General features: G+C 35.9%; 1 protein-coding gene across 2 annotated transcripts in view; it reads right to left on the minus strand.

The window, feature by feature from the left end:
* Window positions 1–552: 552 nt before the first annotated feature.
* Window positions 553–19154, minus strand: part of klhl4 (kelch-like family member 4) — a 32697-nt gene continuing 14095 nt past the window's right edge. For both annotated transcript variants that reach the window (XM_026917745.3, XM_026917742.3), the window contains exons 2-11: window positions 14640–14807; window positions 13521–13657; window positions 12950–13146; window positions 11131–11343; window positions 9616–9802; window positions 8884–9108; window positions 6679–6841; window positions 3569–3781; window positions 2268–2439; window positions 553–1766 (exon numbers count right to left, since the gene is read on the minus strand). In XM_026917745.3, coding sequence (XP_026773546.1) covers window positions 1707–1766; window positions 2268–2439; window positions 3569–3781; window positions 6679–6841; window positions 8884–9108; window positions 9616–9802; window positions 11131–11343; window positions 12950–13146; window positions 13521–13657; window positions 14640–14782 — 1710 coding nt within the window. In that variant the 5' untranslated portion in view covers window positions 14783–14807 and the 3' untranslated portion in view covers window positions 553–1706. The remainder of the gene's footprint in view (window positions 1767–2267; window positions 2440–3568; window positions 3782–6678; window positions 6842–8883; window positions 9109–9615; window positions 9803–11130; window positions 11344–12949; window positions 13147–13520; window positions 13658–14639; window positions 14808–19154) is intronic.

A 19154-nucleotide genomic window follows, 5' to 3' on the forward strand; every position in this document is an offset into this window, starting at 1 on the left:
AACACTGTTAAAAGTGATATATATATATATATATATATATATATATATATATATATATATATATATATATATATATATACTTGGTACTGGGGTTCGCACCTAGAATAGAAACTCCTTAAATATAATGGCAATTTTAATAAATTATGTTTAAGGGGCCACCAATTATTATTATTATTATTAGTATTATTGGTGGCCCCCTTAAACATAATTTAATAAAATTGCCATTATATTTAAGTTTTTTATTATTATTATTTGTTTAGATTAAACCAATTCAGTTAAGGCGTCCAGTCAAATAGGTTAATAACTATAGGACCTCAATAATAAATATCATATCTGTGATAATGGGAGGTTGTGATTTCCACTCTAACAAAATTTTAAATATCACAGACCACCTAACTACGATTCACAGACCCAGCTTTGAGAATCATGGACTTACAGTGTAATAATATTCTGATGTGGCATGTGTGAAAAGTGTGTTTAGTGAGGTCCTGGACACAACATAGAATGCAGAATGTGCAGAATGTCACTGAAATGATCAGAGAGGCAGAAAAGTAGATAAAGAGGGAGAAAAGAGTTTATTTATGTTTACATGCTATATAAAATGATGAAAAGTAAAATACATGTATCTGTAAATCTCGCTTGATACAAATAGCAAATCACTAAGTACAAATAAAAAGTATTTTTGAGAACTCATGTTATGGGTGTTTTTAAATTCTAATTCAGAAATTTTATGTCAGTATCACTTGTGAAATATTCACCTACATGGCAATGGAAAGAGGTCAAAACATATAAACACTGCCTTAATCCAAACATAGTAGTGTTGACCTCTGGAAATGGATTTGATAACATACGAAAGCATTATAGTGTGGCATTCAAATATACCCAAGCAGCATGCCAGGAAAAAAAAGATGATCATAAAATACATTTATAACACTGATTCAGGAAATATATACATGACATAATTACAAAAAACTATACAGTAATGTGAAATATCAATATGATATATTTGTATATTCACTATTTTGTAAACATTAAAAGGCATGACTACTATCACATGATACTTTGGTGTTTTGCAGCTACTTCATTGAAAGCTTCTTAAAAATGTGTGTTGAGTAGTTTCATGCTATGTCTAGGCTTACATAAAAAGTTTATAACACTTGTGTGTGAATGATCTCCAAAACATTTTTGAGCGTAGTAATGCAAGCTCACAACTACACGTGTTCACAGTGTTTTTAAATGCATTGTCGAAGAGTCAAAAATATTTCTTTTTCTTAAAACACATAAATTAAATAAAGAAGTCTGTAGTTTATCCTATTCTGTAAATGCATTTCACTTTGGGTTGCTGAAAGTTATTAATACATAAGGACACAATGTATACATGAAAACAAATCTGGTAAACATCACTCTATTCTTGAATTGATTGGCTTAGATATATCTATGTGGAAAAAAAAGAAAAGAAAGAAATTCTAATTTCTAAAGTCAAAGTGTAAAGTGTTATATGCAGAGATTTGATACATTCACATTTATTTTCAGTGTCTACTATTGCAATACTCAGCTATTAGGCGATACTCAAGAAGGAGGCCCTTCACATTATTGTCATCCAAGCGAGATAGGAACGAACACTAAAATTAAAAATTCCACATGTTGACATCAAAAGTCTGTTTTCCACTGCTGGTGTGTCTCCTGTAAGAGCATGGCCTGAATACTCAAGGCAATTTCACCACCACCACACAGGCCCCAGCTCTGCCAATGTTCAGCGCCACCTCCTAGAACAGCAAAAGAGACAGAGGTTAATGGCCAATATCCACAAGTGTGACCCTACTGAATGCACCCTTCCACCCTACTTCCACTCACATTATCCCTTTCTACTGCAGGTCTTTCTTATACAGAGTATGTGTCTAAGTGGTAAGGCATAACACATGCTCGCTGGGTGAATGAGAGATTAACACATGCTTGATGAATGACTGAAGGGTTACGTCAGTGTTTGTTCACTGCTATTGTGGCATGATGGAAAAAGCACTCAATAGAAGGAAAGCCTTTCACTTCCTCTCGATGTCTGTTGATCATCTGACTGCTGCAAGAACATTAACAGTTTACTTTTCAAGGGGGTTCAAGTCCCAACAACATTATATTAAATAGGCTTCTTTTAAAAATAAGATGTGAAATCAACAAGCCTCAAAAATAGATAAAACAAAGTTTAATTAGGCCAGATGCTGAGCAATGTGACAAGGCAAAACAATGCACAATGTAGCACTGATCAAAATTACCTCAGTCCACTCGTTATTCTGTGCATCATAGGACTCTACGCTGTTTAGATAGGATTGGCCATCGTATCCACCCACTGCATACAGCCTGTCACCAAGCAAACACACTCCCACTGCGTCACGTGGAACACTGAGGGACGACACCATGGTCCACGTGTCTGTTTTTTGGTCATACCTGCCACGGCAGCACAGAAAGATTTTGAAATCCAACTTGAAAGCAAACATAACTCAAGTGCTTTTCATTACTAGGGAGGTTTTTATTCCTTGCTCACAGATTTATGTCTGTGTGACTTAAGAGGCAGTCTGCATTATAAAAAGCACCACTAAAATATTTTGTACTCTTCTAGTATATTATACTTTCAGTTATAGTTCTTCAAAGTTGCATCATATAGTATAAGTACAAGAATAACAATTATCATAGTGTATGTTATTAATTATTAGTTATATATAAAAGTATCAGTGACGATTTATAATACAGGAAAATTTGTTGATATAATTATTTTTATTATCTTTTATTATTGACTTGTTATTCACTTCCTGATGATTATCAGACATTCATTATTAATTATAATCATAATTAAATAAAGAATATAAAAGTATTTAATAATAATTGCATTCATAATATGTTACTGTTGTTAACATAATATGTTTGTTATAAGTTACTAGTTATTATGAATAAAAGTATTATATAATGTGAATATTTACTCTAATAATCTAATAATCTAGTAATGATCATAGAATCCACAATAATAATAATAAAGTAATAAATGTTAATAAAGTAATAATGGCCTTTAAAATGATAAATACACACGAGCACACACACACACAATGCTTTTACTTTGATTTAGAGAAAAATCAATGGCATTTTTTACTGTACAGCTCTGGCAAGCGCTCCCAAACACTAAAATGATTAGTTGGCACTGGTAATGTAAACAGTTAATAATAAGAAACAAATTTATTTTACTACCCCTGTGAGAAGCTTCCATAATACTTGTATAATAATAATTGTAAAGATAAGAATAATTATTAAAGCAGCTAATCAATGCCTGCACCTAAACCTAACCCTAACTTTAGTCGTGCAGTTGCTGTGTATGACCAGCAGGGGGAGGATGGAGTCAGTTTATCAGCTCTCTAAGCGCCACATTCCACAGCGGTAAGGTAAGGGTTTTTTTTATTTATTTATTTATTCATTTTTAAGAGGAAAGGCGTGCCTGCCTGCGCAGCCCTTCAGGTAGCTGAACCTTAAACATTTTGTAAGCTGTTTCGGCGTGTGTGCAGAAGAAGGTTTTGCTGTTTCTTCTTACCTCTCCACACAGTCAGAGAGGCGAGAGCAGTGGTTTGAAGCTGGTGCGTCATGGCCGCCGACCGCGTACAGAAAGCCGTTGTAGGTGGCCACGCCCACTCCTCCTCTCCGCTTCGCCATTGGTGCGCACATGCTCCATTTGTTAGTGTGAGGATCAAAACATTCCATGGAACGCAGGCACGAGCTTCCGTCACGTCCACCCACTGCGAACAGCCTGAAGCAATGGAGTACAGATAGAACATTCAAACTCATTACAGTGACTAAAACGGAATAGTAATATAATAATATACTTCATGAATATAGTATTGCATATTAGATATACAGCACACAATCCACAGTAGAATATAATAGCAGGTCCTGGCCAGCTTCAAAGGTGGCTATCCAAAGTGACAACCCCAAGCCAACATCCCCTCCCCCACGAGACATTGGGAGGATTTAGCTTAAAGTCTATAGGAGAAAAAAACTTGTAATTTAAATTAAACTCTTCTAAACACAAAGGCTGATTTGATATTAATCTGTAGCTTGAATTGCAGGAGACCTGACAGTGTCCACTCTGAATGTCTTAAATCACATGTGATCTTAAGTGGCATTCAGTGGACTTTTTTTCTTTAAGCCTCATAGACATGTTGATCTATTTTCTTCAGTTAATGGTTTGCATTACCCACAATGTCGTTCGACTATCTGCCGTGAGTGGTGCCAGTGAGACTTAGCTGCTTACTTCATTTCTACCTAAAGAGATTGATGCAGCAACGCTTTAGTCTTTTAGTCTGTCCAGCTCTCTTACGTCCTAATCTTTACACTCTTCTCAAAACCTTCATGCTAATACTGCATCAACACCATGCTTGTCATCTCCTACAGTAGGTGACTAACTCAGCACAACTGCATCGGATAGCTGCGTTGCATTCTTGGAGTCCAACGTTTGCTGTCTCCAGTACTCCTGTGTTAGATTTCTCATTAATGTGACATGAAACATCGCTGGAGTAATGGTGAGTAAGAATAGAAACGATTGCTGTGTTGTTTTTAGGAGTTACAGTGAAACCTGACCATTATACCTTATGTTTTAGATTGTTGACGTTATCTCCTCCTATTAAACACCATGGTACCTGCTTAGCTATGGCCCCCTTGTGACATCAGTATGGCACAGAACCAGTAATTTCTCATGGAAATAATGAAAATACAGTATCAACCAACTAATTATTACCAGAATATCTAAACACATCAAAAATATTTCACTATAAACATATTTAATTTTTTTCAGGGTGGACTCTTCCTTTAGGAGCCTAGCTTAGAAGTAGGCCAAGACTAGGTGAGTTTGTGAGTGAACTGGACTGCTGACTACCATAGACACTTTACAGTGACCTTAGTCCTTATTGTAATCCTTCCCTGGAGGAACACATGCTATAAATGTGTTTAATTTGCCAAGTAAAATCAATAAAAGGATTAGCAAATGTTTGCCAGGGGGTAGCTAAGCAACTGCACAGTACTTAACGTGAAAGCTACTCCCACAGTGCAAGGATTGTAAGTGTTGAGTGAAATATGAGTCAGAAGTCAGCAAATAATATGGATATGTGAAAACAACAGAATTTAACTAACGGTGAGTGATCTTTTTATATAATTTGCTTATGACAAATAAATAAATAAATCTGGTTGTGCAGTCTGTATCTCAGTGACAAAAGGGATAGATTCTTAAATATAGCAAATGTGGTTTTATATGAAATTTATTTATCTGACTTTAATTTTATGAATTGCATTACAAAGATGTATACCCATCTCTGTATTTTTTGGTCTCTGTGTAATATTGACAAGCTGCATTTTTTGTCTTATTAACGGCAATGTTCCCCAACTGTGCCCAGGACAACTCAGTGGGTTCAGGATTACATTCTTCATGCTTGTAACTGCATACCTTATCTATTAGTGTCACTGTAGCTACAGGGTAATTCACAGTAATTAGTGTATAATCAGCTTTAATATGAGTAACTGAATCATAACCCAAGAGTTTAAGGGGTTAATTTATGTTTAGAATACAAAGCCATTTTATAAGAACTGTGTCATATGTCCTGTTTTTAACAATTCAGTGAATCACTGGATGATTCATAGCACTCAATGAATCACTTTGAAATGTAGGCCACAAGGCTTGAAGGGTAGCTTCAAGGTTGTTTTTCCCCTGAATTCAAAAATGCCCTAGGGTTTGTCGGTGTTTTCAGTGAGATGCGCGGCTGTTTTCCACCACCAGGACAAATACCAGTCTGACATCTCTCCATTTTTTCCAACTGAACAGAGAAAGTGACTCTAATGTAAAAGGCACTGGAGACTCTCTGGTCTCAGAGCTTATTATTTTGGTGGTGAGACATTCCAGAGCAATAATGAATATTGGTTGGGGTAGCTATAGTAGGATTTGTCATTATGAGAGGGTCGAGATGGCACTAGTAAATTAAGTAATGCTCTGTAGAAAATCTTGGGTACTCTTATCTTTTCTATTCCTATACCGTGACATCAAGATGCATTAAATTAAATAGATTAATATTTTAGTAAACGTGTTCATACAAAGCAGGTGTTTATCACAGTTGGGCATTTTGATAGGGTATCCTGTCCATAAGCGGCAAAATGTACTTACTGTTCATCATAACTAGAAATGCCACTCCCTGTGTCTGTATATGTTTAGTGCCCCAAATATCCATATTTGTACTTAAAATGAAAGAAAGTTTTTTTTATTATTATTATTAAGTATGACCCCAGACAATGCCAGCACTGTCACTTCTTGCTCGCTTGAATCTTTTGTTGCGTCCCATGGGATCCCATTCGTAATGCACAGCAATTGTGAAACTTTCTGGGAAGCTTTCTAAACACAAAACAAAAACTAATAGTGTGCTTCTTATTCTTATCTGTATTTGTATCTGTTTAGAACACATTATCTGTTCAATCCAAATAATGTATACGTATTAGGTTACATCCCTGAACTGTGAAACTGTGCATCTTTCATGAAACATTTGTTTCAGATATTCCACCAGTCAACAAATCTTAAATCTGTGCAATTGTTATTACATTACTTGTGAAATATTAGCAAAAATTATTGTGGATCTGTAAAAGGGAGATAAAGAGAAAATCGCTTACTTTCCATTGAGAGCAGTGACTCCCACTGTGCTGCGAGGAGTGGACATACTGGCCACATAATTCCACTGTCTTGCCTGGGGGTCCCACCTCTCGACTGTGTTCAGATAGCTCCATCCATCATGCCCTCCCACCGCATACATAGGCCCTTCCAGGACAGCGATCCCTTTTCAGACGAAAGAAAGAAAGTGCGTGTGCTTTTGTTCCCTCTAATGGTATGTATCTCCTTAATATTTTCTCTCAGCAGATCCCATTTATTAAAAGCAGAGCTACAAAAATGGCAAAATTTAAATGAGACTGTCACTGCATTAATTGAGATGAGAATCAAAAGGTTCTCTCTTAAACGAAGCACCAGGAGCTGAATAGTTTGCCCAGTGGCTGGCCCTGAGGAGCAGCCATTAAGTATTCATGCAGCATCTTGCCACCTCCGCTGCAGAAAGGTTCCTCATGCTTCTGTAATAAATCTCTGGCTGTTGCTTTTTGGCTCTCAACATATAAACTGTCCTTTGAACCCCATTTTGAATTGGCTCTAATATTGCACAGTAGCGGAGACCTCATGGTGCATCCATTTTATGAAGGTGCTATAAATTCCACTGAAGAACACTGCAGTCAATTTTCTTCCGGAATTGCCTGCCATGTACTTAACGAATATTTTCTTCTCAGTTGTTCACTGTGTTGGCATCAGCTGATTTGTGTCAGGTACTTTAGATGTGTCATCTTATTTGATTAGCTTACTGGTGTGAGTGTATTAGTATGTACTGGTAGTAGATTGTACAGTCACCAGATTTATGTACACAGACAAGCTAATGGAGTGGACTTAATCATGTCCAATTTGCCTATAGTGCCATTATGGAAATAGATGTGGTCTCTTACAAAGTTGTTTCTCCTGTGCTCATTTGTTTACTCTGTTAGCTTGAGATTATAATGTGTTTATTTGTCAGAATCAGTCAGATTAGTCTATTGATCCACTGGTCCACCCAGTCTCTGTGTTGATCCACATCTTTTTTTGTTAGTTATGTTGTGAATACAGTACATATAGTTTAATACATGATTCACATAGATATATACTACTTACTTACTTATTGAAATTGTTATTTTACACAGTTTTCCCTGTTCTGCTCTAGGCTGTTAGAGTTATTTATTTTTTATTTAAGTATGCTGTTTGTAACATTTAAATGTTTTTCTAGGCCTAAAACAATCAGAATATATCAAATATACTTTAAACTTCTGTTCACAGTAGTATTGTATAATGGATTTGGCTAGTTTTTTTTTTTTTTCAGGCTACTGTTTACATTATTCAGGTCCAGAAATTAGCCCCACCCCAGCTGGGACCCTGCTACTAAGCTCTGCAGCTCATGAGCCACGCTAGCTTCAACAGAGGGCATCAGTTGGAACAGTCGGAAACATGCCAGTTTCACTGTAATTACAATTTGTCTCGCAAGCAGCAGAGAGCCCTAAGAATTACAAACGACAACTTTTCATGATTTCACACCTTTTGAGGCTATTTCTCTGTTCATCAAAAAACTGTTATGTTAACCATGGGCAGTTATGTTTTGTAGACAAATCTGAGTAAAAATATAAGATGACTCTTGTGAGGCAGCTTAGGAAAACCCATTGGTTGTCGCTTTGGTTGAATTCTAGAAGACAGCCAAAAATGAAAAATTGGACTTCGACCAAAATTTAATTTGTCTGCCAATAATATACTTTGACATCTTCATTTGAAAAACAAAATTTATTTTACCAAAATGATATGGAAGTGTTTTTATTTTGGTTACTTTAGTACCTTGTCTTGGTTGTCTGCCTACAGAGAACAGATAGGATAAGGGGCCAGTTAACAAACGCAGCAGTAAATGCAGTCAGTCTGCCTAAAAATTTAATGAATGTAATGCTTTGATCAAGTTGTTGGATAGCTACATGACATAGCGAAATGAATATAAGGCTAATCAATTCAGGTTGTAATCAGACACCAGCTATCATTTGTAATTTTCAGAACTATACATGGTCCTGGATAATAACAAAGAAATTGTTACTATGTTTCACTATGTTCCCTGCAAATAAAAATGTTATGCAAGCTCTATAATTGGATTGCAAGGCCTTTTAACGAGTACTGCAAATCCATTTCCCATCACACAACTTATGTCAAAATATGTGTGAAATTCTAATTATATAATAGAAAGAAAACATTAATGAAAGAGGCAAAGGATGTACCTAGCCCATGTCTGTGGGTTGACATAGGAGGCATGGCGGACCACACTTTAGTGAGTGGATCATAGCACTCCACCGTATTGGATGTCTTGAGGCCATCCCTTCCCCCTACCACATAGAGCTTGTTATCGATGACTGCTACACCAAACTGAAGCCTCCGGCCATTCATTATGCCAACCTGGATCCATGTATTAGTGCGAAGATCATACTTCTCTATTGTTGTAGAACCTAAAAGCACAGTTTTTAGTTAAGTGCCATAGTCATGGATTTTTAAAATAATTTCTAAATATATTTTTGTATTTGACTCTTAAATATTATACTTTTTTTCAAATCCAAGTGTTTTTTCTTCATTGGCAGCAGGTAAAGAGGTCTAAATGAAAGCTTTATAGACTAACAACATATAAATCAGGTTCTGTATTAAAGCTGCATCTGTAGGACTAAAAACAGTATAATGTAAAAATGTTATGTAACACAGTTCCAAGCAGAATCAATATTTCAATATTAATAATTGTTTGTTGCAATTCATCCTCAACATAAAGTTGAGGCTTTATTGATCTCACAATCTTGCAAGATTTCCTTTGTTATTACTGGTTATATGACACCTTAATAAAAGCCAATTTGTAAATATCAGCTGTCTGACATGTGACAATACATGACAATCCAATGTATCATATGGTGTTTAACAGTACATCACTGTGTGAACAATAACTCAGAGTAAAAAAACTGATTGTCCACCTTTTGAGGCATCCATGCCTCCTACTGCATAGAGTGCCCCTACAGTGGACTTGCGTGGTTTGGTCCTTGGACTTTGTAGCATAGGCCGACGCTCTGGCAGTAAATGGTATTTCATGGCCTCCATCAGTAGCTTTTGACATTCCAGATCTTCAGAAAACATCTTATTGTTTTCCAAGTCAGCAAGAAGCTACAACATAACACACATAATGGCAAATGTCTCAACATTAGAAAAATATGGTTATATTGGCCATTAAGATTTTTTTTCTTCATATTAAATTTTCTAAATACAGTGACAGCTGCTTTTGATATTAGATGGGAGAACTAAAATCTAATATCTAACAATAAATCGTTGTTAAAACTATTAGTGTTGAGGTCTGATTGATGACATAATAAGAATGATGTTAAGCAAACTATTACTCACACTTAGTCAGCTTCATTCATGATTTCTAAATTTTTCGAACAGAAAAATTGTAACCCTTTCATTCAGACTAAAATACTTTGGTGTCCTTTTGTGTAGTTTGTATTGAGTTGGACAATGTGTGGTAAGGAACCTAGCCCAAACGTGTTGCAGCATGTCTATGCCCTTGTGCATAAAGCGAGGTCCATGAAGACATGATTTGCCAAGGCTGGAATGGAAAAAGTCGAGTTGCCTGCACAAAGTCCTGACCTCAACCCCACTCAACACCTTTGGGATGAATTGGAATGCTGACTGCGCACCAAACCTTCTTGCCCTACATCACTGCCCAACCTAACTAATGCTCTTGTGGCTGAATGAGCAAATCCTCACAGCCATGCTTGAAAATCAAAAAGGCTTACCAGAAGAGGTTATTGTTACAGCAAAGGAGGGATGGGATGTTCAAAAAGCACATATGGGTGTGATGGCCAGATGTCCACAAACTTTTGGTCATATATTCTACTTCTACTTTCTCATCCAGTGGCAAAAATGATGATAGACGAAATAATCCAGCTCATTGCACCTGCAACTGTATTTCACATGTGCCTTCTCGCATACGCTGATGACTTGTTACGGATATGTTAAGCAAAGCAGAGTGAATAATATCAGCCCAAATGGAGATCAAATCTAGGGGATGTTTCACTCTATGTAATCACCTGACACAACTGTCACTGACAGGCTGCACGATTCTACATTCTTGGCTAGAAAGAAATCAGCTCCAGCCTCCATTCTTCATACCATTCTGTGAATTTTTATTACGACCACAAAATAAGGCAAAATGGTCTGCTTTAAGGTATTTTTTAACAGTGATGTTGGTGCAAAAAATAAAACTTTATATTGGTGTCTTTTTATCTTAGCCCTGCTAGCACATTTATTTCAGCCGTCCCTGTCAAAATAATCCCAGCAAGTGATTTTGTAACATTAAAAGCACTTAAACTCATTTTGAGTAAAAAGTCTTCCAAAAAATATAATTTTTTTTCTCAGTACTAAGTGATTGCATTAAATCAAGTGCTGCTCCAGCTCCACAGATCACAGAATCTGATGGTGTGTCATAAGCAAACCTGAGGCGGCAGAAGGGGTAGGCGTATGTAGGCAAGTAATAATCCTAGATCTTGTTGCCGATGTGGCACATCATAGCGCACCCACATCATCAGTGCCTGGAAAATGGTCTCTTCGTCTGGAACATTGATGTCATCGCTGGACAGTAGCTTGACTATTTCCATTGTAGGAAGTAAGAGAAACTCCTGGTTCTGAATGACTTCTAAAAAGTGTTCCTGAAAGATGAATGTAGTCTAATTAGAAAAGTTCAGTGCACTGTAGCAGTACTGTCCAGTTATAAAGCAAATGCCTTGTAAATATACTGTATATTGCACTGAACCTCAATAAGTTACGATTTATCCTTAGCTGATTTCCATTACATTCATATTGTTCTACTTTATTATGTAGAAGCCCTACTGATAATCTACCATATAATCTGTAAGGTAATGGCCTGATATTTAATGCTTTGCCTAATTGTTTACTAGAATGTCCTCAATAAACTATTTTATAATGTTACATTAAAAGCATAAAGAAATTCAAGATCATCCGTAAAGCACTCCAAAGTATGCTTTATAAGTCGTGTGTTGTGATCTTTTTTTATTTGAATGTGTCATGGAGAAAAATTAGTTTGATCTCTGATATTGTTCAAATAGCACATCTAAATTTGTCCATGGGCTTTTAGAGCTTAGCAAATGGCATTGATTTTTTTTTTTTTTCCAGCCGTTCTTTAATATGGATTTTAGTCCTACTTCCGTTGGTGTTCATTTTTCATTAAAGGGACATAATAATCACAGACAGATGAACATATTAATACTGTTAGATGTAAGTGTTCGCAACATTGAGTTAAAAACAGATTAATATGGAGCAAAAGCTGTTTATACATGAGTGGGATAGTTGGTTAACCTCATTTTTCCAGGCTTATTATTCTGTTGTTCATCAAAATGCATGTTATTCAGTAATTACCAAGAATCAAGAGAAGAATAACTATAATTATACTATGAGGAAAATTACCTAAAGAGGCATTGACTTGATTTTGTGAAATTAGGCCTTTCCTATTATCAATAAGTGGCCATTAAATATTTCTATTATTTTCATGTACACAGCAAACATACTGACACTTTTCTGCCTGGTGTGAGACAGCTAAATGTCAGTGACATCTCTCATTGAGACAGAGAGTAGAATAGAGCTTAGGTTACTGACACACTGACAGTGTTACACAAAGAAACAGGATGTCAGGATTGCACAGGGAAAGGACAAAAACAAGCTTATCAAAACAGAACTTTTTTAATCTGAACACAACGGATGGTGGAGCAGGAAGCCCTGTTCGCCCCCTGTCCATTAGGGAAGTGATTGAAAAGGAAGTTTCCCTGCTTGTGCTCTCTGATTAGATTAACCTCACTGATTTGGGAAGCACTGTGTAAACAGCCTGTGCAGATGTCCTTCAGGAGATAACAGTCATCCTCCTAAGTTGTTTCCGCACTTTGGCTGTGGCTTGTCATCTGACAAATATGTGTGGTGGGTCCTGAAGCCCCAGAGAATACTAAATGTGTTGTTTTTTTTGGACAAAGTAGCTTGTGCTACATTTGAAAACATCATAAAGCCTGCATACACATACCAAGCCAACTTAGTGGGAAAATAAATCACGGGGGAAAAAAATGGTTATGCTTTAAATGCATTAAAGATAAAATTTAGTTTATGCACAAGTTATCTAGCATGGAAAGTGTTAAAGAATATTGTAGAACAACAATAGGCCTTTCATTTTTTATTTTAAAAAGATATGTACATTTTAAGTCTAAATACCCTTTTAAGTTTTAGTTATTTCAAACATAGTGCCAGTCCTACCATGGTGTAGTTGTGTGCCACATTCAGCAGATCCATGCATCCTTGAGCATCAGCAAATGAGCGGATCCCCAGGCAGTTAGATGGGTGAAGTTGTTTCATTAGAAAGTTGCAGCAGACCTCAATAACTTGCGAGAGCTGGAGAAGACATGCTGCGGCTAATAGGCTCTCAATTGTCTCTTCCTTTAGCTCAAGTACACCTATAAAATTGAAAAAAAAAAATCTCAGAAATCCTTTCAACTGAAGAAGATTTATGTTGACTCACATAATGCTAGCAGCTTTGTGGGAGAGAATGCATCCACAAGGTCAAAAAAAAGAAGCTGGCCTTGAAATTGTTAGGTACTCTGCTTGATAGAGCCAGAAAAGGGAAGACATCCAACTATAAGCTGTATGTATCCCTTAATAGTGAAGTATTGTAAAGGCTTACAAGGTTTAAGAATATAAAGATACCCACTTTAAATACATTACTGTCCAATCCTGAAAAAAAAATATATATATATATATATATATATATATATATATATATATATATATATATATATATATATATGAAAACCAGAAACTAGATACTAACCAGTGTATGCAAAATGAACTAATGATCTCAGTGCTTCGGGATCAACACCTTCCATTTTGATCTCATCCTGTTTTGCCTCCCGCACGTTGTTGGTGAACATGGCAGCGAAGTAGTCTGAAACTGCGCTTAAAACAAGCCTGTCATTAAGAAAAGAATAGAAAAGAACCACTTATTATATTAACATCCAGGTTTTTCTTTGTAGCTGTCCATATAAAAGTACTACTTCTCTGCATCTTTCTCTGTGAGGGAGACATTAATCTCACACACTAGCATGCGGAGTAGGGTTTTTTTGTTTGTTAGGTTTTTGTTGTTGTTGTTGTTGTTGTTGTTGTTGTTTAACCAGGTTACTCCATGCAGAGCTGGCAATACCTTGATTGAGTTCATTGACACAGTCAGCTACTGGGGTAGCCTAAATGCATTTTCCTAGTGTGTTACATCAAAACACAGGAGCTATGTGTATGCAAGTAAAACAGTTATACACAGACAATTATATGTATTTTAATTTCATGATGTCAAGAAATGAGAGAACAGTGGTGACAAAAGCCTGCATATATATGTGGCTGAAAATTTGTCTTATGCATGAATTTCAACCAGAAGTAAAGTTCTAGCATTTTAAAGTCTGGTTACTCCAAAAAGTGAAAATGGAGAAAATTACTTTTAAAGATTTCATTCTGACTGTGGCACAGGAGCACTGTAGACATTTTGACAGTATCTAATTACAAACTTTTGATTAGTTTTCTGTCTGTTTTGATATGACATGTAGCTATCTAACAACTTGATCAAAGAGTGATATTCACTGTGTGAGGGATGGTTTTAGACATCTTTAGACTGACTGTTTTCACCACAGAGTATGTTAAACTGGCTCCTTATACAACATAGATAGCATAGGCAAGATTAAAATTAAATAAAAATATTTCCACTTAATTTTTGGTGAAATGTATGTATGGTCTCTTAAAGCTGAGGTGACAAAGTATGTTATAGGCATTAAAAACCATTGGCCAAAAGCCATTTTTAAAATAATGTGCTCAGTGCAAATATATCATTCAATATTGCATCTCTTTTACAGGCCTCTTTTGATCATAAGGGTTGGAGTTTCAATTTGGCTGGGAGAATATTTACCTGTGTGCAGGGATTTTGTGATCGCCAGCTATCAAAAGCACATCACACAGCTGCTTGTGCTGCAGGTAAGTCTCCATCTTCCGGAAGGTCTGTTCCGCATGGTTCGTGGCCTGGAAAAACTCATCTGAGCAGTTGGAGCTCATCCTAGAGTAACTACTCAAAGTCAACCTGTGAAGAACCAGAAGATCAGAGGTTCAGTCCCAGGCCATAAGAGGACACACAGTGAATATAGTAATATAGCTTTGCTACTTGACATGCAAGAAGTGTCAGTGAGAACTGAACTTAACATATTTTAAAGTTGATATGTCTATTAGGGGTTTTATTATTACACACCTTAATGGACCTATCAGTTATGAATCTCTATACTTGCATATGAAGAGTGAATAATGTCTGTTTTAAGTGAGGTATTTGTGTAGTGTACCCACACCTGAAGTATGGTGTTTAACAAAGGGTTGTTAAGTGTGTAGTCAGTGCCAAGCAGGTAAATGCAATAACATTTTTCCTCAGCACATCCAACTTAGAAATGCATAATGCAATAGTCCATATCTCTTTCCTTCACACTTGTCCTTCACACTTTTAAATTAAATCCATTACAGCTGAACTCTGTAAATAAGTGGATTGAGAAGCATAATATACCAAGGGGGCAGCTTAACATAAAAAAAAAAAGTTCTTCTTGTGGATGGCATCTGGCTTCTTCCCAGCACTGTGATCATGTTAATTCTGAGCTACTCTCCCTGCAGACCGGTAGATTACATGCTACTGTGGAGCATCTCGGTAATCCTTCAGACCCGTGGCAAACAATCCTAAACTGTTATTTTGGTGCCCTTCATGGAGCAAATCCATCACTGACATTTAACTAGTCCAAAGTATGGCCTTCTTTCTAAAGTCCAGTTGCCTGGAGAAAGTATAGTAACAGTATTTATAACACAGTGCTGTTGAACGCTCTATTCTGATTTGTCAGAAAGTGTTGATTAATTTTCTATAACATCACAGCTCAGACATTAGTGCCGACTACAAGGTTTATATTATTGTTTAGATAATAACAATTTAAACGGGGACTTAAAATGTGTTCAATTATTGATGTGATAAAGCTTTCTGTGAGATTTTTGACATGGGAGAGTCTTTAAGACAGAGGACTTTGCGGTGCCTCTGTCAACTTCAGGATGGTAATGGCATCACATCACCCAGTCACTGAATATTTTCATAAACTACATGCCATATCATGTTTTATTCCTTACTTAAATGTCTTTACTTAAATGGACTGCAAAACTGATGTCAAAGAGAAACTCTTGGATTATCTGCTTATTATTTTGTTTGACTGACCAAACAGTAATAACAAGGATGGTCTATAAAATCTAATCCCTATTGTTATACCAATGTCATCTGGTTATGTTAAGTAATTCCATTTCCTGTGTGTTATTGTTAACAACAATATACTGCTACACTATCCAAAAATAAATATGAACCACCCCAGTAAAACATAACATTGTCTCTATATTATATTCTGGTACAAAAGATGTAATTACATAGTAAATCTCACTGAAGGCTGTTTTGTGGAATCAATGACCTTATGAACTATGACTCTATCTAGAGAGCTGGTACTTGAAGCAGTGTCCTAGCCTTAAAGGGCACACGTGTACTGCCATCATAATTCAACTTTTTTTTTTTTTTTTTAGCTCATGCACACTGTATCTCAAATTAACTTGATTACAGAGTTCACACCCTCTCTATTTTTAGCTAAAAAGAATTATTCCGTCATCTGCTCTCCTTGTGGCGAAAAGGACGTTACTGCTGTTTCAGTTCATCAAGGTGATCATCATGAATATGACCCAAATCCAGATCACATTGATATGGACAAGGTGGAAGGATCATACCAAGATATATGAAAGCAGATAAACACAGTCAGATAAAAACTAAACCCTAAAACCTAGGTATACTAGGTGTATTTGCTTGCCTAAACATATAATTATTTCAAAGTGAGCAATTCCCTTTCACCTTGATCAAAGGTAACCTATAGTATTTGCTTAGGTACAAAGGAACATATCAGAACTGCTTAGACTAAATGTAATTTTGCTGCTCTGTTCACTTGAGACCCAGTACATGATTTGCATACATGGTTTACTACACGTCCAGGGTCCCCAAGTCATTAATATTTTAATGCTAATGGTTGCTGCTTATATGGAGGGCATTTGGAGGTTTACAGTATAATTACACTTTTGTCATATTTTGATAAAATGTATCATAATATATTGTATTTACTATCACACTAAGCAGAGTTAACATCAGTTTTTCAAAAGATTCCACCAATGCTGAAACATCTTGTAATGCATGCCCTTCTGATATACTTTAATATGCACCTAACTGAGTTATTTCTTGTTACTTGTCCTGCTGCTATCTGTTCTCTGGCCTAATGCTGTATTTGCTGAATAAAAAAAAAAGGTGTTATAAGGTGGTGGTTGTAAACATGAGAGATGCATTACTTTATTGCCAGCTATAAGGAATGCAAAAAGGACTTTTTTATGTCTCCCACTATCTGGGAACACAATTGGTTTTGTATTACTCTCCCAGAGCCCATAAATTTGCAGGAAACATTTACGTTCTCCCTTGGCTTTACTTTATGAAGGACAATACATGCCATTGCAACACAAAATGCATCCAGTTTGGGTAACAATGTTTAACAAACATATTAAACATTTCTTTTAAACACTCTTGATTAATCAAAAAACTTACATGATTTATTGCCATCACAAAACAAAGAAATGGTTCCATTAGTTTCATTTCAAAATTAATGATGTAGCTCAGTTTATCTCTATATGCTGGTGATGGGTGTGCAATGAGAATTATTCAGAAGGCACAGTGATTTTTTTTTTTTAAATAAAACTAAATAGCTGCTATTAAGAAAATATTACTTAATTACACTATTTTACAGGTAACATTAGACTCATAACACATCTGCTCTCTAGTGTGTCATATCAACATACAACATAAAATGTTACTGTCCCATTGGTGTGTGGTCAGCTGCATTTTTGGTGAAGCACAGCAAAGACGGTGAAACAGCAGTAGTATGCAAAAGTCTTAGGCATTTTTATATGCTTACAGCATTAGTGTGAGAGTAGAAAAGGCACATTGTGATATTAATGTAGAGCAGAAAAGGCACACTTGGTATTAATGTAGAGCAGAAAAGGCACGTTGGTATTAATGTAGAACAGAAAAGGAACACTATGGTATTAAACTAGAGCAGAAAAGGCATATTGGTATTATTGTAGAATAGAAAATGTACACTATGCTATTAGTGTAGAACAGAAAAGGCAAGCTATACCAGTCAATTAGAGTAGAAAAAAGCACACTGGCAGTAATTTAGTGTAGAAAACACACCCTATGACATTATTATAGTGTAGAAAAGGTACACTATGGCATTAATTTAGTGTAGAAAAGGCACACTATGGCATTAATGTAGTGTAGAAAAGGCACACTATGGCATTAATTTAGTGCAGAAAAGCACACTTTGGCATTAATGTAGAAAAGGCACTCTATGGCATTAATTTAGTGTAGAAATGGCGCACTATGGCATTAATGTAGTGTAGAAAAGCACACTTTGGCATTAATGTAGAAAAGGCACTCTATGGCATTAATTTAGTGTAGAAAAGGCACTCTATGGCATTAATTTAGTGTAGAAAAGGCACTCTATGGCATTAATTTAGTGTAGAAAAGGCACTCTATGGCATTAATTTAGTGTAGAAACGGTACATGATGGCAGTAATTTAGTGTAGAAAAGGCACGCTATGGCAGTAATTTTCTGTAGAAATGGCACACTATGGCATTAATTTATTGTGGTAAAGGCACACTATGGCATTAATTTAGTGTAGAAAAGGCAAAGTATGGCATTAATGTAGGGCAGAAAAGGCAGATTATGGCATTAATTTAGTGTAGAAATGGCGCACTATGGCATTAATTTAGGCGCAGAAAAGGCACACTGTGGCATTAATTTAGGTGTAGAAAAGGCACACTATGGCATTAGTGTAGAACAGAAAAGAAATAACTTTCCAATTTTTTTTTCAGTCATTACATATTTTTTTATTTGGTTAAATAATGGACCCTATTAAGTAACAGAACAAATTTATCATAAAAACATAATCAAGACTGTCTGGAATTTTGCTTTAACTTATTTTACGTATTACTGTTTACTGTTCAATAACTGTTCACATTTCCCCTCATTATTTTTAAAGCATGTTCATTTTATAAATTTTCTTTAGTAGTGAATGAGAATTTTGCATAAAAACAAGTACAATTTTGTACACTTGCAAAAATTGGAATGAATAAAAGCAATGTGGTTGGGATTCATTTCATACTTTAGAAAAGGTATGAATGCTAACCCTGCTGAAGCCGTAGCCTTAACCTTTGCATCTTTTCATAAGACTGTTATAAGTACAGTCTACTGCTTTAAGCATAGATTTGTTTGAGCCTTTAGAAATTGCCACTGGCATGTTACAGTCATATACAGTATATATATTCATA

The sequence above is a fragment of the Pangasianodon hypophthalmus genome, chromosome 7, assembly GCF_027358585.1.
Source record: "Pangasianodon hypophthalmus isolate fPanHyp1 chromosome 7, fPanHyp1.pri, whole genome shotgun sequence".
NCBI classification, from domain to species: Eukaryota; Metazoa; Chordata; class Actinopteri; order Siluriformes; family Pangasiidae; genus Pangasianodon; species Pangasianodon hypophthalmus.